Source organism: Pistacia vera, unplaced genomic scaffold (assembly GCF_008641045.1).
Source record: "Pistacia vera cultivar Batoury unplaced genomic scaffold, PisVer_v2 Contig583, whole genome shotgun sequence".
NCBI lineage: Eukaryota > Viridiplantae > Streptophyta > Magnoliopsida > Sapindales > Anacardiaceae > Pistacia > Pistacia vera.
This window is the reverse complement of record NW_022196427.1, coordinates 450,374-469,336: the sequence shown is the minus strand read 5'-3', so window position 1 is coordinate 469,336 and position 18,963 is coordinate 450,374. Positions and strand designations below refer to the sequence as shown.

The window sequence follows — 18,963 nt, the reverse complement described above, 5'->3', positions numbered from 1 at the left end:
GACCAGAGTAAAACAACTTTCATTAAGAAATAGAAAACATATAAAAGCCACAAAGTGGACAAGTTTCAGAATAAGTGTCCATGGAGATTCAACTTATATGTAACTCAATTACTACTAAAATAATCTGCTTTACAATCAAACACAACACAATTACATACATAATTTTACTTTGTCAAGTCGTGTAATTATAACCTAATATAAATATCAATCAAAACTGAGCTGAGCTGATGCAGCTTGAATCCTCAGACCTAGAATATGTACATATACGTTTAGAGTCCAGAACAAAGTTCAGATTATTTCTTCCCATATTATGGCATCTTTCACTCATTTTCTGCAGGTTGTTTTCCAAGAAGATTGACAGCTTTCATGTGTTTGCAGCAGGGGTTTTCAAGAAATCTTCCCAGCGCTATGTGTTGGTGTTTCTAACTAAGCATTGGAACTTCAGCATCACGGCCTTCACTTGCCAACACGGCCCGACAGAAATGACGAATGTGCGGCCGATTGGAGTGGTCGTCTTGTGATCCTGCTCCCCGTTTCTAACTAAGTATTGGAACTTCAGCCACGCTCATTACTTCTTGCTTCAGATTTATTTCTGCTGCAACAGAGGTGCCTTGTACGTTCACGTCCATCTTACTGAACATGAGATTTGCAATGGTTCTGTCAACAACATTGGTTTCTGATTCCATTGCTTGCTTTTCCGTAGACCTGATCATTTAACCCATGTTTTCAGTAAAACACTTTTAGACACACTAATCCTCATAGAACCGAACCAAATGACAAATAATTAAAATAAATTAAATTTGTCTTTAACAACATACACATTCTTTGAATCACTGGTCTACTCTCAAATATCTAAGGAGAGACAGGATATCAGGTGACCTCCTAACCTAAATTTATTTTGTGCCAGCAAATGCAAAACTTCTACTAAACCTATAGACGCTTCTTTATCACTTAGTTGATCTTTGATACCACAAGAACTCGATTTATCACATAGTTGTTCTGTCAATGACATTGATTTCTGATTCCATTGCTTGCTTTTCCCTAGACCTGGTCATTTAACCCACGATTTCACTGAAACACAAACACTCTGATCTTCATAGACTCAAATGACAAATAATTAAAACAAATAAAATTGTCTTTAACAACTGACACATTCGTTGAACACTGGTCCACAGTCAAACATCTAAGGAGAGACAGGATATCAGGTTACCTCCTAACCTAAATTTATTTTGTGCTGGCAAATGCAAAACTTCTACTAAACCCAAAGAGAATATAATTGTTTGTCCATATATATATATATATATGCATCTTTATCACTTAGTTGATCTTTGATACTACACGAGAACTTGATTTATGTCAGAGTGGAGATAAGATATACAGGGTAAAGCAAAATTTGCCTTAAAACAGGTCCTTGTATAAGATCTTTTGGACTCCCATACATATGAAAAAAATATTAAGGGCTATTTGGAATCCTGTCCTGTATATGCAGAGCAATTTCAGGGAGTACTTGAGTTGGAAATGCCCAAGTAATGACAGATATTGGCTCAAGAAACATATGACTGGCTTGTTGCCATTGCATGAAGTGACAAGCGGGCTTTTGATCACTGTTCAAGTTTTGACTCAAATATACATCCATTGAAATGTATTAAAATAACTTCATCAAAAAGGAATTAATACCACAAAACCTAATAAGATGACACAAAGTAAAAATTATAAGTGCACACAAATTACCTCATGTGTGTATCATGAGTTGCCCCAAGGGGAGTTTCTGCAGTAGAGTCACCACTCTGCCGCAATATTATCACATGTTGTTTTGAGCTCTCAGCAAGCCGGTACAAGGCATCACGAAAGAAAATTCGTGTGTTATCAGTCATCTGATCATATTAAAATACAGAAAAATTAGCAACTATAATCTTAATATTATAAAATATTATGTCAATGTGATTGACAAGCTTCTGAATTCCTAGTCATTTCACCTGTTCCATCACCACTCTGAGCTCCTGCAGCACAGATTCTTCAAGTGATGTTTCATCAGCAACAAGTTCATTTGCAGTGTTCTCCTCTGAAGGAACTTGGCGCCTGACCACCGGTGCCTTTTAACAAAAAATACCATGATAAGTTCTAGAAAAATATCAAATCACATTACAGCAACAAGGACATGAGGTCATTCTATAACCTTTTCTGCATGTATATTTGTCGTCAGTCTATGTGTGTGTGTATTGTGTGGCGGAGTACACACACTTCAACCCACATGTTTGTGTCTGTGTGCCTCTATAATACTCTTAAGATTTTTATAATGAGGGCCCCCTTGGAAATAAGTTATTGCCTCCCTCTACTCCCATGCGTCAATGTTCATGCAGCTCCAACCCTGTTTGGCTAGAGTAAGCATCGTGATGCATGAACTATGCTACATGTCAACAGTATAGAAAACTCTAGCACAGAATAAACTATTGATATGGTTTTAACAGAGAACACTAAGCAACGAAGACCAAAATATGAGTTTGTTGTGCACCACACAACAAAACAACCAAGCGTTAATGATAATATCAGATAGAGCCCCATTCTCCATCTTATTGCGATAGAAATAAAAGTTTATACAATACAATTTCAAAGCTTTTTTCTAACATATAATCATGAAATAAAAATAATAATAAGAAAATAAAAAAAAAAAGTTAAAGGGACTATGACAAAACCTACTGCTCATCTGTGGCTAGGCAAAGGCAAATAAGTCATAAAAACAAATGAAAAGATTCAAGGTCTAAGTAAAATTTNGTTGTGCACCACACAACAAAACAACCAAGCGTTAATGATAATATCAGATAGAGCCCCATTCTCCATCTTATTGCGATAGAAATAAAAGTTTATACAATACAATTTCAAAGCTTTTTTCTAACATATAATCATGAAATAAAAATAATAATAAGAAAATAAAAAAAAAAAGTTAAAGGGACTATGACAAAACCTACTGCTCATCTGTGGCTAGGCAAAGGCAAATAAGTCATAAAAACAAATGAAAAGATTCAAGGTCTAAGTAAAATTTTGACTTTTAAAAATTGTTGATATGATCCTTTCAGATTCTGAAAAATGTTCCCAGAACAGGAAATAAAAAGCTCAACAAAGAAACAACAGAGTAATATTAAATTTAGAACACCAATAGCCAAAACATTGTTGACCTTCATACGAGATAACGTGCCAACCTGGGAAGAATGATGAATTAAAAAAAATATATATATATATATATCATAGCCCATGTTTATGTACTTCACGTTTTTAGGTAGTGTTAGCTGACTCAAAGTGATGACCAAGACATTGTTGATTTGAGCACAGAACCACACTGACTGGTGGTTCCAACTAGAACCACTACTACCCTAATGCCTTGTCACTTCCAAATTTAATAAGCACAAAGGATATCTCACCTTTAGTCTCTGCTTGGTGTTGCAGGGAATAAATGGAGAAGCTGCAACTTCTTCCTCCCAACCCACTGATGGAGAGAATGCATGCGTTTGCAGATACTTGGAGCTTCCTATACTATGTTTGTCGCTAGAACCACTTTTTGAATCTAAAGTCATGTCTGTCAAGCGGTTATTAGCAGGCAACACACCAAACAACTTGTGGATATCTTCATCCCTGGGCTGATCATCAAGTAAGGAACTCCTGCGAAAAGGGAAAATCAGAGGAAGTGAGACAAAAAATCAGAAATACACATTCAATTGAAAAAGGTGAAACACTAATGTCAGGTATACTCGAACATCCCGTGGATATTGATTGGCTCTATTGTGTTCTGCATAACTCCGGGAACATAATTTGGTTGTATTGTGTTCTATATAGTACTACAGGAACAAAATTGTCATCTAGAAGATGTCATAACAAAGGAAGTGAGTGTCCTAACCAAAACTAATGGCATAAGATCACTTGCAGGAGACAATAGATATAAAATACTATACAATTGTCATGCTGCCTGCAATTTTCTTTCCTGAACCCAGTCGAAGTGTATATTCTATTAGAACACACAAGCATTTTGGAGCACTTAATTTCCACGGGGTGTTTGAGTATGCTGTGTAATATATGTACAGCCTAAAACATTTGAGAAACTATATGATTCCTACTGGCGTTAAATCAAGTATCTTAATCCCAGAAGTTACGCTGTACAAGAATATGTCATCCAATTGTTCAATCCCCGCAAGTGGATCGAGCTCATAATCTGGCCGACTGCATGACAGTGAAGTCCTTTGTAGAGACTCCTCCAATGATCCTCCACAAACACTTGAACCACTATAATGATCTTTATCCTGGACGGAAACGTCCATCTCAACTTCGTTACAGAAACCATTGAAGTTCAATTCTTCTTCAGTCACATTCATATCATTATTAAAGAAATTGTTAGGCGACAATGAACTTTCAGGGGAATACGTTCCCCATTTTGACCAGATTTCTGGAGATGATGGAAGCGTGTCTGACAAATCTTGATCCTTGGGAACAACAAGATCATCCATAGCAGTTCCAGGATACCACTCCATCAGATTATCTGAACAAAAACAATCAACATATTCCATAATATCAAAAAACACTACAAATGCTGCAACAAATGAAGACCATAGATCTTAAGTTCCTCCTGTTACTTTTTCCAGTTTTTGCAGAATCGGGAATTGCCTCAATTTCAAAAGCATCAGATTCAATGTTTACTCCATAAGCAGAACATCTAAAATCCAATCAGAGTTAAATTCAAGCTAAAAAATATCCAAGGACAGAGCATTTTTCTAAAGATTCTATTAAACCATTAGAAGAGGAAACCAAAGTAATATTACTTGTGGTAACAAAATCTAGATTAATAACCAAGAATTAAACAAATAAAATCAAAATAAACAGTAACTTCTGATCAATTAACAAGCAGAATCTTACAAAACTCTTACACATAGTTTACACAACAATCAAACAAAATTCATCATCTTACCGAACCAGTTCCATAAACTCAATTATCAGGAGAAAAGGAAATTATAAAGGCATATTAAATTCCTTTTGGTGTTTTTTTTTTTTTTCCCCCATATAACAACATATAAAAACAAATCAAAGCAAATATTATTACATAAAATTCAAAATTTTAGCGAAGAAACCAAATCATGAAGCAAGAATCAACTATACATGAAGTATAACAGCGAAAAAAATAACAAAATAAATAATAAAAAACCCACCTTGTGTTTAGTTAACAGAAACAATGAAGCAGACCAGACTGTGATTCAGAAAATTGAGGCAGACCCAGATGAAAAGAACTGAGAATTTAGAAGGGTTTTTGTTATCTTGAGAAATTAAGCAGAACTTGAACTTAGTTGTTATCAATCTTCAAGATGCAAAAAGCTTTATATTCATTTATGTATTACTTTAAATATTTACAAGTAAAACTGAGTCAAAGTTTAGTGAGAGAAAGCTGCTTTCTATAAAATTTGTGGCTGAAAATTGATGCCTAAATTAGTGGTTTAAAACGCTCCATCTAAAACTGGACTCTCACGGGTCCACGTGGCGATAACGGGCCCACAGTTTGGTGAAACATGGTAAGGAGATCAAGTTGGATCATAGTCATGGATGGACCACCAAATTCAGTTTTCCCAAAATACCCCTGTGCTTATCCCAAATGAGGGGTTTAAAATTTTCCTCTTACAAGGTTTGAAGAAAATCATCACACCTAAAAATTTCGGATGGTAACAAATGCACATGAAAGCTTTATTTTTCTTAATTATATATTCTTTTTAATTTTTATTTCTTTAATTTTTTTAACTATACAAAAATTGAAGAGATAAAAAGTAAAAAAAAATTATTTTATAATGAATACTAAAGCCTTTTTAAGACAAAATTTTAGATTATTTTTATTTTGGGAAATGAAATAAAAAATTATTGTATTTTATTCATTTTTTATGTATACAATTTAATTAATTTTAGGTTTTTTAATTTTTTTGTTTATTGTATTAAATTAAACAATAATTTAACCATTAATTTCTTTTTTCTAATTATAGTTTGTTATGTAAAATTGGTTGATAAATATTTACTCTTTAAACAGTAAAATTAAAAATTAAAAAAAATGTATAATATATCATTAAACAAAGAGTATTATGATAAATTAATTAAATTTTTGGAGATATTGTTGCTATTCAAAATTCTTGTACTTTCTTCGAACCTTGAGTTTAAAGGGTTCCATGCTTTACGTGTCTAATTTGGTAATTGCGGGATGACACGTTGACGATTGTGAATTGTGAAGGCTTCTCGTATCAAGAGGTTAAAAGATTTGGTTGATATGGACACGTGGTAGGAGAGGCGTGGATTTGTTTGCCACGTGGTGAGCAGGTAGGGAGACCGACTGACAGCGCGCTAGCCAGAACAAGGGCAACATTGGAATAATGGAAAAAATGTGGCGGTTTGAAGACACTGACACACGTGTAGAGTTACAGGAAAATGAGAGCCACAAAGAAGAGGAGAATACGGGTGTTATTTTCCCAAGAAAATATGCCGCGCGTGAACTCACGTGATCTCGATCAATCATGATATGTCGACAGATTACGTATACTAGTGTGAGAATCACAACATCCATATAAACTTATCAAATGAAATAGAATTCCAACTTTATATAAATAATATTACTCATTCTTAATTAATTAAAATATGTGCAAATTATATACACTAAACATAATGATAATACTAAAAAGATAATACTAAATTAACCTCGTTTTTGGAGGCTTTTTTATTTTCATAAATAAATTATATTTTTTATTTTTTTTACAAAAAGACTTGATGACGTTGTGATGGAATATAGAATGTTGTGATTATGTCTTGATTTCATAGTGTTGTGATTACTCCTTGATTTCAAATATTATATTTCATCAATCTTTCTTATTTTATCTAATTTTGACTTTATTACAAGATTGCATTTGCATTCTTACACTAACATTTTTGTATAAATTAGACAATGTACAAGTGTACAAAATATAATACAATACAGAAAAGTTCTATGTTATTTCTTTCCTCTTTTAGGCATACTCTTGCAATCCGTGTTTCTTCCTTGCCACTCTTATCAAATTTTGACATGGTATCAAAGCATCTCAACCTAATCCAGCTTCTACTCTTCTAAATTTATTTTTTTCTGTCCCTGCAAAACCAAACAAATACTCAATTAGAATTCCTTAATCTAACCACTTTTTTTTTCCCTACAAAAACACAAAGATACTCGGTTAGAACAACCAATCTCCACAAAAAATACAAATGACAACCCATCCAAACACAAACCCTACAAAACAAAGCCCACCATTGCTGACCCAAAATGAACCCATAGTGAACCAACACTAGGCCCAACTTCGGGTGTCTCAGGCCTGGTTTCCTATCCTCCTGAAACTAGCCCAAATCCATCTGCAAATGACCCAAATTCAACTGGCCCAAACCCAACAACTGGCCCAAATCCATCCTCCACTGAGCCAAGCCCAAACCCATTTCCATCCTTGTTTGGCATACCAGGCTATAATCCGAGTCCTTCTCACCAAATGGGTACAAATCCCTACCTATTTAATTTCCAAATGCTTCCAGTCATCGGCCATCACCTAGAACCAGGGGATGTGTTGTATGCACCGACCTCAGATGGATCGAAACTTATCCTCATCAAACAACCATTAACCGGATCCGAAAACTATGCCACCTAGGCTCGCGATCTCTAGCGAGCCCTCATAACCAAGGACAAGGAAAGTTTCATTGATGGCATAGTTTCGATCTTGGATCAGCAACTACTTGTCCTCGGAAATGGCAGTCGGAATGTCGCTGACTGAAATAACTGCTGAAATGTGGACAACCATAAAAGAGATGTATGAAAAGTTAGATTTGGCTAAAATTTTTACTCTTCGGCAACAACTTGCCGACATCAACAAAAGGAATTCAACGGTCACTGCGTATTTAAACAAGTTATCTGCTGTATGGAACGAATTAGACGCACTGAAGAGACCCTTGATGGATCGCTGGCAACCCTCATTCAATTCCAAAGAATCCATGACCAAGAACGACTCGACCGTTTTCTCCCTAGCCTCAACGAGACTTTCCTTCCTTTCAGAACTCAAATTCTAACCACCTCACCATCGCCTGCTCTTCGCCGCATTTTTCACTTGGTTGTCCAAAAGGAGAGTCAACAGCAAGTTATTACAGACGGTGCTCATTTCAGCAATGTTATGGCTTTTACTGGTGCATGGACGGCGTCCTCGGCATTATTGGCTTTAGAGAAAAATTCTTTTAAGTGAGCGGCTAAGGCTTCCAAACTTTGCAAATGATGTCCTCTTATATGAAAGAACGAAGGGCCCAGATCAAGTTTTGCAATCCAACAGCTAGAAATTATTCTATCTTTTACAAGGATCCAACGGTCCTTATGCAGCCACATCACACATTAGGTCAAACGGGTCCAATGGATCAAACGGGTCTGGATCCAAAACGGGAAAAGGAAAATTGTTTTGCGAATATTGGAAGAGATGGAATCATAATCGAGATAATTGCTAGAAGTTACATGGGCGTCCCAATACGAGCAACAAGGACAAAACTAACAATTCATCTGTTCATTAGGTTACCATCGTTCCTACTAGAAACCAACTTTCAACACCTATGATCAGGACAGAACAGTACAATTAGTTACTGCAAATGCTGAATCAAATTCCACAAGCACCTATGAAATCTTACGCAAGTACATATTTTTTCCTAAATTTTATTAAAGATGACGTTTGGATAATTGATTCAGGGGCTAGTGATCATATCATTTGTAACCCAAATATTTTTCTCATCCCTATATATCCACTAAATCATCCATTTCCATTCATATGCTGAACGGAAATATTGTACCGACCACCCACATAGGAATTGTCACCTTAACTTAGTGCTTAAGAATGTTCTATTTGTTCTTGCCTTTCATTTCAATCTTATTTCCATCTCCAAAATTTTCACTAATAATAGATGCCGCTTAAAATTTATTTCTAAAACATGTGAATTTTAGGACCCTTCGACTGGGAAACTGATGGGCTTGAATAGAGTCAATAATGGTTTATACTACTAGACTCTTGATGCATTTTCCAATAATTTTCAAGGTTTATCTTCTTGTATTACAGATAATAAAACTACCCATTGTATCAATAAAAATTCTTTTATTCTCCATCAAAGACTGGGTCACAGTGCGTCTATTCCTTAAACAAAATGTCAAATGTGCCCACTTGTAAAACAGTCCCGTATAACCTTCCCACACAGCATATCTACTACTACATGTTTGTTTGCCCTAATCCATCTTGACATTTGGGGCCCTTATCACACCCCTAATCGTGATGGATCAAGATTTTCTCTGACCATTGTAGATGACTTCTCGCATGGGACATGGGTATTCCTAATGCATTCAAAAACACAAACCCTTACCCATAATAGGAATTTTTTTGTCTAGGTGGTTACTACCCAATTCCATTCGTCAGTTCAACGTGTCCAGACTAACAATGCTCATGATTTTTTTAGCAATCAATGTTCCTCACTTTTTTCGTCCCTTGGTATTCTTTACAAGAGTTCCTACATCTACACTCCTCAACAAAATGAGGTAGTTGAGCAAAAACACTAACACTTGTTAGAAGTAGCTCATGCCCTTAAACACTAAGCCAATGTTCTAGTTAAATTTTGGGGTGAATGTGTGATCACAACTACCTACCTGATCAATCGCATGTCGACCCAAGTGCTCTATGGTAAAACACCCGACAACAGTCATCTTCGTGTTTTTAGTTGTCTTTGTTACTCTGTCGTTGTTGGGTCACGTAATAAATTTGGACCTCGGGCCACTTGGTGCATTTTCATGGGATATCTCATGCTCTAAAAGGGGTTGTTGCCTATATGATCCAATTGAAAGCAGACTTCTGGTCTCTCGAGATGTTGTTTTCCATGAAAAAAAATTTCCCTTTATCAACAATGATGTTAGTTCAAGCTTGCCTTCTCAGTAGTTGTCTAAATTTCTGGAAAAAGACTTATCTGCCTCTCCACTAGGAGCCTTTTTTACCATACTTCCTGCTATTGACATCAGTTTACCTTCAACAGACTCAAACTCTCCATCACCCACTAGTCTTGCCTCTGATTCCCTAGAAGTAGAGTCGTCTCCTTCTAGTGACAACTTCACCATCAACTCTTCCAAAGTCTCTTGTGCCACCTTCGGCATTTCCTAAACAACGGTCCACCTGTATCACTCAATCTCTTATCTAGATAGCTGATTATATTTGTCCCATAATACTGGCTTCCTTAGGTACACCTTATCCCACCTCCAATTATGTCAGCTATGACTGTCTTTCTTTTACCCATAGGATATGTGTCAACCAGGTTTTTGTCGACCAAGAACCTTTAAGTTATTCTGATGTTGTTAAACATACTCACTAGTGACAAGCCGACTGATGAACTTCCTGCCCTTACTCATAATCATACATGGGACTTAGTGCCTCGTCCTCCTCACCAGAAACATATTGGCTGCAAATGTGTATACAAAATCAAACATCGTGCTGATGGTTCAGTTGAACGATATAAAGCTCGATTGGTTGCAAATGGCTTTACTTAGTGTGAAGGCTTTGATTATCAAGAGACATTGTCCCATGTTGGCAAACATGTTATTGTACGAGTTTTTCTTTTAGTTGCATCTGTTCGAGACTAGTCCTTGCATCAGTTGGGCGTTCACATTGCCTTCCTCCATGGTGATCTACATGAAGATATTTATATGGACCTTCCTCCTAGACTTTACGGTCAGGAGGAGAACACAATATTTCGTTTGTGAAAGTCTCTCTATGGTTTAAAATAGACATCTCATCAATTGAATGAAAAATTCACAAAAGCACTCATAGGCATAGGCTTTGTTCAATCTAAGCATGATTATGCATTCTTTTCTTAGCGTAAAGGTAAATTTTTCATTTCCCTCATCATTTATGTCCACGACATTCTAATCACAGGAAATGATGAAGCGGCCATAAGAACTTTAAAGGAGCACCTCAACAGACATTTTCGAATAAAGGATTTGGGAGAATCAAAATATTTATTGGGAATTGAAATTGTAAGATCTCCGGCAAGAATATCTCTCAGTTAATGCAAATATGTTCTAAAGCTTGCATCAAATTTTGGGTTATCAGCATGCAAACCAAGTGTCATTCTGGTTGAATAAAACACCAAGTCACCACTCAAGAGTATGATAGTGGGGCATTATCCTCAGAAATAGATCTACAACTAGAGGATCCTTCACATTATCAAAGACTTGTAGACCGACTTCTCTATCTCACCATGACACGACCAGACATTAACTATGCAGTATACATTCTCAGCTAATTCATGCATGGGCCAAAGCAATACCACATGGATGCAGCAATAAAGATGCTCAAATACTTGAAAGGTTGTTCTAGCCTAGGACTCCTTTACCTCAAGACCGGAATTTAGACATCACAGCATGCTACGATTCGGATTGGGCCACATGTCCAATGACGAGGAAGTCACTTACTGGTTTTTGTATAAAGCTTGGAAGAGCACTCGTCTCTTGGAAGACAAAGAAACAGCTGACGGTATTACTTTCATCAACAGAGGTTGAGTATAGAGCCATGGCCAAAACTACATGTGAGATCACCTAGATTATTGGGTTACTAGGAGATTTGGAGTTACAAGTAAGAAAACTTGTTCAATTATACTGTGATAACAAGGTTGCAAATGACATTACAACAAATCCAGTGTTTCATGAAAGAACAAAGCACATAGAGATTGATTGTCACTTTGTTAGAGGAAAAATTCAATAAGGGATAATTAAGACTTTAAACATTCATACTTCGGAACAACTAGTGGATATTTTTACAAAACTATTATGCAGCAGACAACATTCATACCTTCTTCACAAGCTTGGACTCTATGACATATACATGCCACAATCTTGGAGTCTATGACATATACAAGTCACAAGCTTGAGGGAAAGTGATGGAATATCAAATGTTGTGATTACGCCTTGATTCCAGAATGTTGTGATTACGCCTTGATTCCAAATATTACTTTTCATCAATCTTCTTGATTTTATGTAATTATGACTTTATTACAGGATTGTATTTACATTCTTACACATACATTTTTGTATAAATTGGACAATGTACAAGTATACAAAACATAATACAATATAGAAAAGTTCTCTATTATTTCTTCTCTCTTTAGGCTTACTTTGGTAATCCTTGTTTCTTCCTTGTGACTCTTGCCACTCTTATCAAACTTTGATAGGTTGTTTGATGTTTTCGTGAATTAAAAAAAATGAATGGATAAAAATTTTAAAATATTTATATGATTTATCTAATCGGTCATTCAATCAAGAAGATAAGAATTTTATACAAGAGTGATAAATTTAAAAATTTTGATAAAAATAATGATCTAAATCTTTGAAATATTTAGTACATGTACATTTATAATTGTAATGAATTTATTTTTATTTTTATTATTTTGANAGAAGATAAGAATTTTATACAAGAGTGATAAATTTAAAAATTTTGATAAAAATAATGATCTAAATCTTTGAAATATTTAGTACATGTACATTTATAATTGTAATGAATTTATTTTTATTTTTATTATTTTGACAATGTAGTAGGTGTTAGGGCCAAAAATCGTCATTGGCCCAAATAGGAAAACAGGACCACCAGCGAAGAAAAGGCCAAGCCCAGTCCTAAAGAGGCCCAAGCCAAATTAATCCCATTTGATACGAGATAAGGTCGGCCCAAACCATCTAGGCATGGGCCTCCCAGTTTCAGCTCACTTCATGGGCCTATAGGCGAGTTCAGAGCCCACGACCCCCACTGATCATTTTCTTGTTCCTGTTCAATCTGTTATTCGAAGTAACTTTCCCGTTCCTGGTCACTTTCCTACTCAAAGTGACTTTCCTGTTCAGATCACCTTCCTATTCGGATGCAAGTAAGACAGCTCACCACCGCCCTAACTTTTCTAGGGTTTGCATCAGAGTTACACTCGAACTCCTACTTCTACCAGGATTGGGAGACCAGACAGTCACTATATAAACAGAGGCCAGCCCTCTCACAAAGGACATGACATTACACTTTCACACTCGAAGTTCTTACTTGAGAGCTTCATATCACTGCCGTAGTCACAGTCCCGACTAGACTTCCGGTAACCTTTCTACTCCCTAGCCCTTACTATACTAGCTTTTTTCAGTCTTGTTGACTTAAGCGTCGGAGTGCCTACGACAAACACCACCCTGGTGTTTCCCGTTTGCTTCACGCGTTTGTTTCTCTACGTGTGCAGGTGCAGCGGATCGCTAATGGCCTCAACCTCACGGAATCAGACCCCCCTTTCGTACAGGTCGATTTTTACATCTGCAGTTTGGCGCCCACCGTGGGGCCTCTAGCAATCATTCGACTCGACGAACCCTGCTACGTAGAGCAATTTCCCATGGCTGACAACTCTGACAATGCTAATCCCGGCCTCGAGGCCAAACTGGAAGCTCTAACCGCTCTCATGCAACAGAACTCGGATAAGGTAACCGCATTGGAAGCCGAAAACAATGCAATCCAGACAGAAAACGCGTCCATCAGTCAGAAAACCAGTCTCTCAAGGAGAAGGTTAGTCAATTCTACGATCTAGAGTTCCTGCCTGGCCACGTACCCCCCAATCGGTTCCGCACCCCTGTTCCATCCATGCAACCTCTCCTTACGCCAGAGCACCGACCCTCGGTCTCCGACAGAAGGCCGCGTTTGTTAAACCCGTCTACGATTGACGATTCTATCCTGATTCATGGAGATAAAGATATGCTAGTAGAACATCATTTAGCCGATTCATCCCAGCATCAAGATCAAGACGATCCGGTGGCAGAAAGCCCTCATCCACAAAACCAGCCCAATCTAACCATCCTACCTTACATCCAGTTGACCATTCCAACACATACTCGGCTCGGCTCGGCTCATCCTCACGGGATGAACGGCCAAACTAAACAAACAACACATGGCCTCAATGTCGAGCCAACCCAGGTCGTCGCTATTATGAAGGGAATGGGATCCACTGTTAAGTGGCCAGGCAAGCTCAATCCCAAGGCAAAGAGAGACAAGACCAAATGGTGCGAGTTCCATGGCGATCATGGGCACAATACCGCAGACTGCATCGCCTTACGGCTAGAGGTCGCTGCACTTCTAAAGAGGGGACATCTCCGGGATCTGCTAACCGATAAGGGGAAGAACACCATTAGCCATAAGAGTTCAAAAGAACCATCACCACCTCCGCGAGAACCTACACCAAAAGGTTTCTATTCGCTCATCTCCGGAGGATCAGAGATCAATGGAGTAAGTTACTCATCGGCCAAGCGATACGCCAGAGCCAACCACCACCATGAAGTCCAGTCCATACATCCGATCTCGCGGTCACACACTCATCAGGTAATTCAGTTTGAAGATGAAGAGTCGGTCGCCTTGGCCGCTCCTCATCACGATGCCCTAGTCATCTCCCTACAGGTCGCCAACATCCTAGTAAAAAGAGTATTCGTAGATGGAGGCTCTTCAGCAAACATCCTATTTCTCGAAATAGTGAAGGCTATGGGATTGGAAGAGGCAAACATCAACAAGCGGCAGACGCTGCTAGTTGGTTTCAGCTCTAAGCAGAAGTATACTATCGGGGAGATCATCCTCCCTATCTACGCCGGCGGAGTTAACAAACAGACCATTTTTCTGGTAATCGACTACCCCTCGCCATACAACATCATCTTGGGCCGACCTTGGATCCACGACATACGGGCAGTCACATCTACCTTCCACCAAACGATCAGATTTCCTACCAAGTGGGGGGTACGAGAGATCAAGGGTGACCCCAAAACTTCTAGGGATTGCTACAAGACCGCCTTCAAATGCAAGGGTAACTCTTCATAGCAATTATAGTCTTATACAACCCCACCGACTGATCCGGATCAACCATCTATGGAAGGGTTGGATGAAGTACAGATACATCCGAACGATCCCGAGAGAAAGACACACATAGGGTCCCGCCTCAAGCCCGAGACAAGAGAGAAGCTAATAGAATTCCTCAAACAGAACCAAGACTGTTTCGCCTGGTCCCACGCTGATATGACCTTAGTCAGTCCGAAAGCAATGGTCCACCAGCTTAAGGTAGACCCAGATCACCCACCAGTGAAATAGAAGAGAAGGAAATTCGCACCAGAGCGTAGCTGAATTGTCAACAAAGAGGTCGAGAAGCTCGTGAGCAATAGTATGATCAAAGAGGTCCACTACCCCGAATGGTTGGCGAATGTCGTGGTCGTAAAGAAAAAGAACCGGAAATGGAGAGTATGCATCGACTTCACGGACTTAAACAAAGCCTGCCCCAAGGATTCCTTCCCGCTCCCACATATCGACATGATAGTCGATGCGACCGCAGGTCACAAACTCCTTAGTTTCATGGATGCTTTCTCAAGGTACAACCAGATCTTGATGCACCCGGACCACCAAGAGAAGACAGCCTTCATCACGGAAAGGGGAACCTATTGCTATAAGGTGATGCCATTCGGCCTGAAGAACGCCGAGGCCACCTACCAGCGGCTGGTCAACAAGATGTTCGCCGAGTACCTAAGAGACACCATGGAGGTATACATCGATGACATGCTCGTCAAGTCACTGATGGCCGAACAGCACCTCGACCACCTCAGCAAGGCATTTGCCATCCTCAGGAAGTACAACATGAAGCTAAATCTAGTCAAGTGCTGATTCGGGGTCTCGTCAGGAAAGTTCTTAGGCTACATGGTGACTCAACGAGGGATAGAAGCCAACCCCGACCAAATCAGAGCAATCCTTGGTATGTCGTCTCCAACTTGTGTCTCCAGGTCAACCGAAAAATGTCATCTCTTCTTCCATGCCCTCAAGAAGTCCAAGAAGTTCGAGTGGACCGCCTCTTGCGAAGAAGCCTTGCAACAGCTGAAAAGGTACCTAACCTCCCCTCCGCTCCTCTCCTCTCCAAACTTGTGGACGGGGAGAAGCTCTACTCTTACCTAGTGGTCTCAAAGACAGCTATCTCAGCAGCACTAGTTCGGGAAGAAGAAACGAGGCAGTTGCTGGTCTACCATGCAAGCAAGTCACTCATTGACGCAGAAACGCGATACAGTTAGTTGGAAAAGTTAGCTCTCGCCCTCATCCATGCATCCAGGAAGATCAGACCGTACTTTCAGTGTCACTCAATAGTTGTACTCACCTCCTTCCCACTCAAGAAGATACTGCACAAATCGGAACTATCAGGCCGACTCCTGCAGTGGACAGTAGAGCTCAGTGAGTTTGACATATCATACCAGCCTCGCACCGCCGTCAAATCCCAGGCCTTGGCCGACTTCATTACTGATTTCACCCCGAATACCACCACCCAAGCATAAAGTGAGTTATTATGCATGAACGGCGGATCACCATCCAAGTGGACCCTCTTAGTGGACGGCTCGAGTAACATAAATGGAAGCAGACTTGGAGTGGTACTGGTCGCGCCAGAAGGAGACATCATCCAAAGGGCAATACGATGTGGGTTCAAGTGCACGAACAACGAAGCCGAATATGAAGCCTTCATAGCTGGACTTTCCTTAGCCAAAGAAATTGGAGCAAAGAAACTAGAAGTGAAATCTGACTCCCAGCTCGTGGTCAATCAACTATAAGGCACATATCAAGCACGCGACTCGAAGATGACATCCTACTTGAGCATGGTCAAGGAGCTGCAGGCACAATTCGATGAGTTCTCCATCATCTAAATCCCCAGAGCAGAGAACTCCCACGCTGATGCTCTTGCCAATCTCGGCTCAGCCCTCAAATGCTCTTCCCCCTCGTCCATCCCTCTATTATTCATGCAGTGGCCTGCCAACTGGGAGGGACAATAACCAAACAAGCCGCCCGAGGAAGCCATGGGAGTTGAACTAGCCGACTGTTGGATGACTCCGATAGTGAGATACTTGGAGCATGACGAACTCCCTGTTGACAAGAACGAGGCACGACGACTAAAAACAAGAGCCGCCAGATTCACTATACATGAGGGCCAACTTCTTAGAAAATCATTCTCGGGCCCCTACCTCAAGTGCACAAGCCCAGAGGAGGCCTAACGTGTCCTTGCTAAGTTACATGAAGGCGAATGTGAAAACCATGCTGGGGGACGTAGCCTTGCATACCGAGTGATCACTGCTGGATATTACTGGCCAACCATGCTCGTTGATTCGGCCGCCTATGTGAAAAAGTGCGACAGTTGTCAGAGGTTTGCTCAATCTCACACCTCCCACCAGAGCGACTACATTTCATCCTCACACCCTGGCCCTTTATGAAGTGGGGAATGGACATCGTGGGAAAACTACCTACTGCACCTGGACAACGAGTCTTCATGTTAGCTATGACAGACTACTTTACGAAGTGGATTGAAGCCGAAGCCTTCGCACAAGTCAAAGATTGAGAGGTAAAAACCTTCATCTGGAAGAATGTCATCTGCAGGTTCGGGATACCGAAGGAGATCGTCACCGACAATGGATCCCAGTTCATCAGCTCGGGCTTTAGGGATTTCTGTGACATGTGGAGGATAAAGTTGAGCTTCTCAACCCCCCGCAACCCCTAGTCTAACAGCTAGGCCGAGTCGTCAAACAAGACCATCATTCAAACACTAAAGAATCGGTTACAGAAAGCCAAGAGTGCATGGACAGATGAGCTACCCGGAGTCCTCTGGTCATACCGAACCACGGCTCGCTCGTCAACGGGCGAGACCCCATTCTCCCTCACATACGGTTCGATAGCAGTAATCCCAGTCGAAGTGTCAATCCCGTCCACCAGTCTCCAATGAGCGGACGAGGAATCAAACGACCAGAACCTTTGCCAAAACTTGGACACCGTCGACGAGCTACACGAACGGGCGAGCGTCCGTAACGCATTCTATCAACAATAGGCCGCCCAACATTACAACCCGCAACGTGAGGATCCAGACTTTCAAGATAGGCGACTGGGTCCTCCGCAAGGTCTTTCAAAACACTAAGGAGGTCAACTCTGGCAAACTCGGCCCAACTTGGGAAGGTCCATACAAGATAACTAAAGAAGCAGGGAAGGGTGCCTACAAACTCCAGACCCCCGAGGGCAAAGACATCAGTAATAGTTGGAATGCCGTTCACCTAAAGCGCTACTACTTCTAGGTGAACTTAATCTTTTTTCTATTTTTTCCTTGTTTATTTTTAAAGAGATGAGTGGGCATATCCACCTCCTCTTAGACAGTCGGCCTCATGGCCAAATATTAATAAAGTAGTATTAAGAAATCTTACATCTCCAAATCGACTCCGGTTGATCGATTATTGTTTACACCTTCAAATCGACCCTGTCTGATCCACGATTTCGAACCTTCGAATCGAACCAGTTCGGTTCACGAAAACACCTTTGAATCGACCCAACTCGGTTCAACACCTTCGAATTGACCCTGTTTGGTTGATGAAAACACCTTCGAATTGACCCCGTTTGGCTCACGAAAACACCTTCAAATCGACCCCGTTCAGGTCACGAAAACACCTTCGAATCGACCCAGTTCGGTTCACGAAAACACCTTCGAATCGACCCCGATCGGTTCACGAAAACATCTTTAAATCGACCTCGCTCGGTTTACAGGATCATCTTTGATCGGCCCAGCCCGATCCACGAAGAGACGCCGTCAAATCAGCTTAGCCCGACCTATGATTCGCACCTTCGAGTCGGACCCGTCCGACCTAAAAACTCACACCTCCAGGTTGACTTCATCCAATCGAAGACTTAATACTCGGTCGGCCAAACCGAATGAATGGTTCCTACATCGGCAATAAGCGAAACGCCAACCTAGCCCAACATAAGGCTTACATGCCTTAGCCGCTAGGTCACACTAAAGTAACAAACACAACCTGGTGCATCTACAAGAAAAGAAACAATGAACTCATTCATCCATAAAGAAAGCATCAGAAGTTAGAACAATCGA

At 40.0% G+C, this 18,963-nt stretch overlaps 2 protein-coding genes across 3 annotated transcripts; one reads left to right on the top strand and one right to left on the bottom strand.

Moving 5' to 3' along the window:
- LOC116109589 (protein LNK3) lies at window positions 1-5,365 on the bottom strand. 2 transcript variants are annotated; one of them, XM_031395818.1, is made up of 6 exons: window positions 5,190-5,365; window positions 4,150-4,525; window positions 3,417-3,654; window positions 1,977-2,093; window positions 1,732-1,874; window positions 1-705 (listed from the first exon to the last, which is right to left on the bottom strand). In XM_031395818.1, the coding sequence occupies exons 2-6, from the start codon at window positions 4,515-4,517 to the stop codon at window positions 537-539; spliced, it is 1,035 nt and encodes a 344-aa protein (XP_031251678.1). In that variant the 5' UTR covers window positions 4,518-4,525; window positions 5,190-5,365; the 3' UTR covers window positions 1-536. The 2 variants fall into 2 exon arrangements, with proteins under 2 accessions (XP_031251678.1, XP_031251679.1); XM_031395819.1 differs by lacking the exon at window positions 5,190-5,365 and having other exon boundaries at window positions 4,143-4,477.
- An 8,317-nt stretch (window positions 5,366-13,682) lies between these two features.
- On the top strand, window positions 13,683-14,900 carry LOC116109575. Its single transcript, XM_031395802.1, has one exon. The coding sequence runs from the start codon at window positions 13,683-13,685 to the stop codon at window positions 14,898-14,900; it is 1,218 nt and encodes a 405-aa protein (XP_031251662.1).
- Window positions 14,901-18,963: the final 4,063 nt, after the last annotated feature.

What these genes read in the sequence shown, in the direction of transcription:
- LOC116109589 (XM_031395818.1), bottom strand. Translation starts at nt 4,517, where the DNA reads ATGGAGTGGTATCCTGGAACTGCTATGGATGATCTTGTTGTTCCCAAG. An exon ending in ACACCAAGCAGAGACTAAAG is followed by an intron (nt 2,094 to 3,416) that starts GTGAGATATCCT and finishes TTTTGTTAAAAG; the next exon opens with GCACCGGTGGTCAGGCGCCA. An exon ending in TCAGAGTGGTGATGGAACAG is followed by an intron (nt 1,875 to 1,976) that starts GTGAAATGACTA and finishes TAATATGATCAG; the next exon opens with ATGACTGATAACACACGAAT.
- LOC116109575 (XM_031395802.1), top strand. Translation starts at nt 13,683, where the DNA reads ATGCAACCTCTCCTTACGCCAGAGCACCGACCCTCGGTCTCCGACAGA.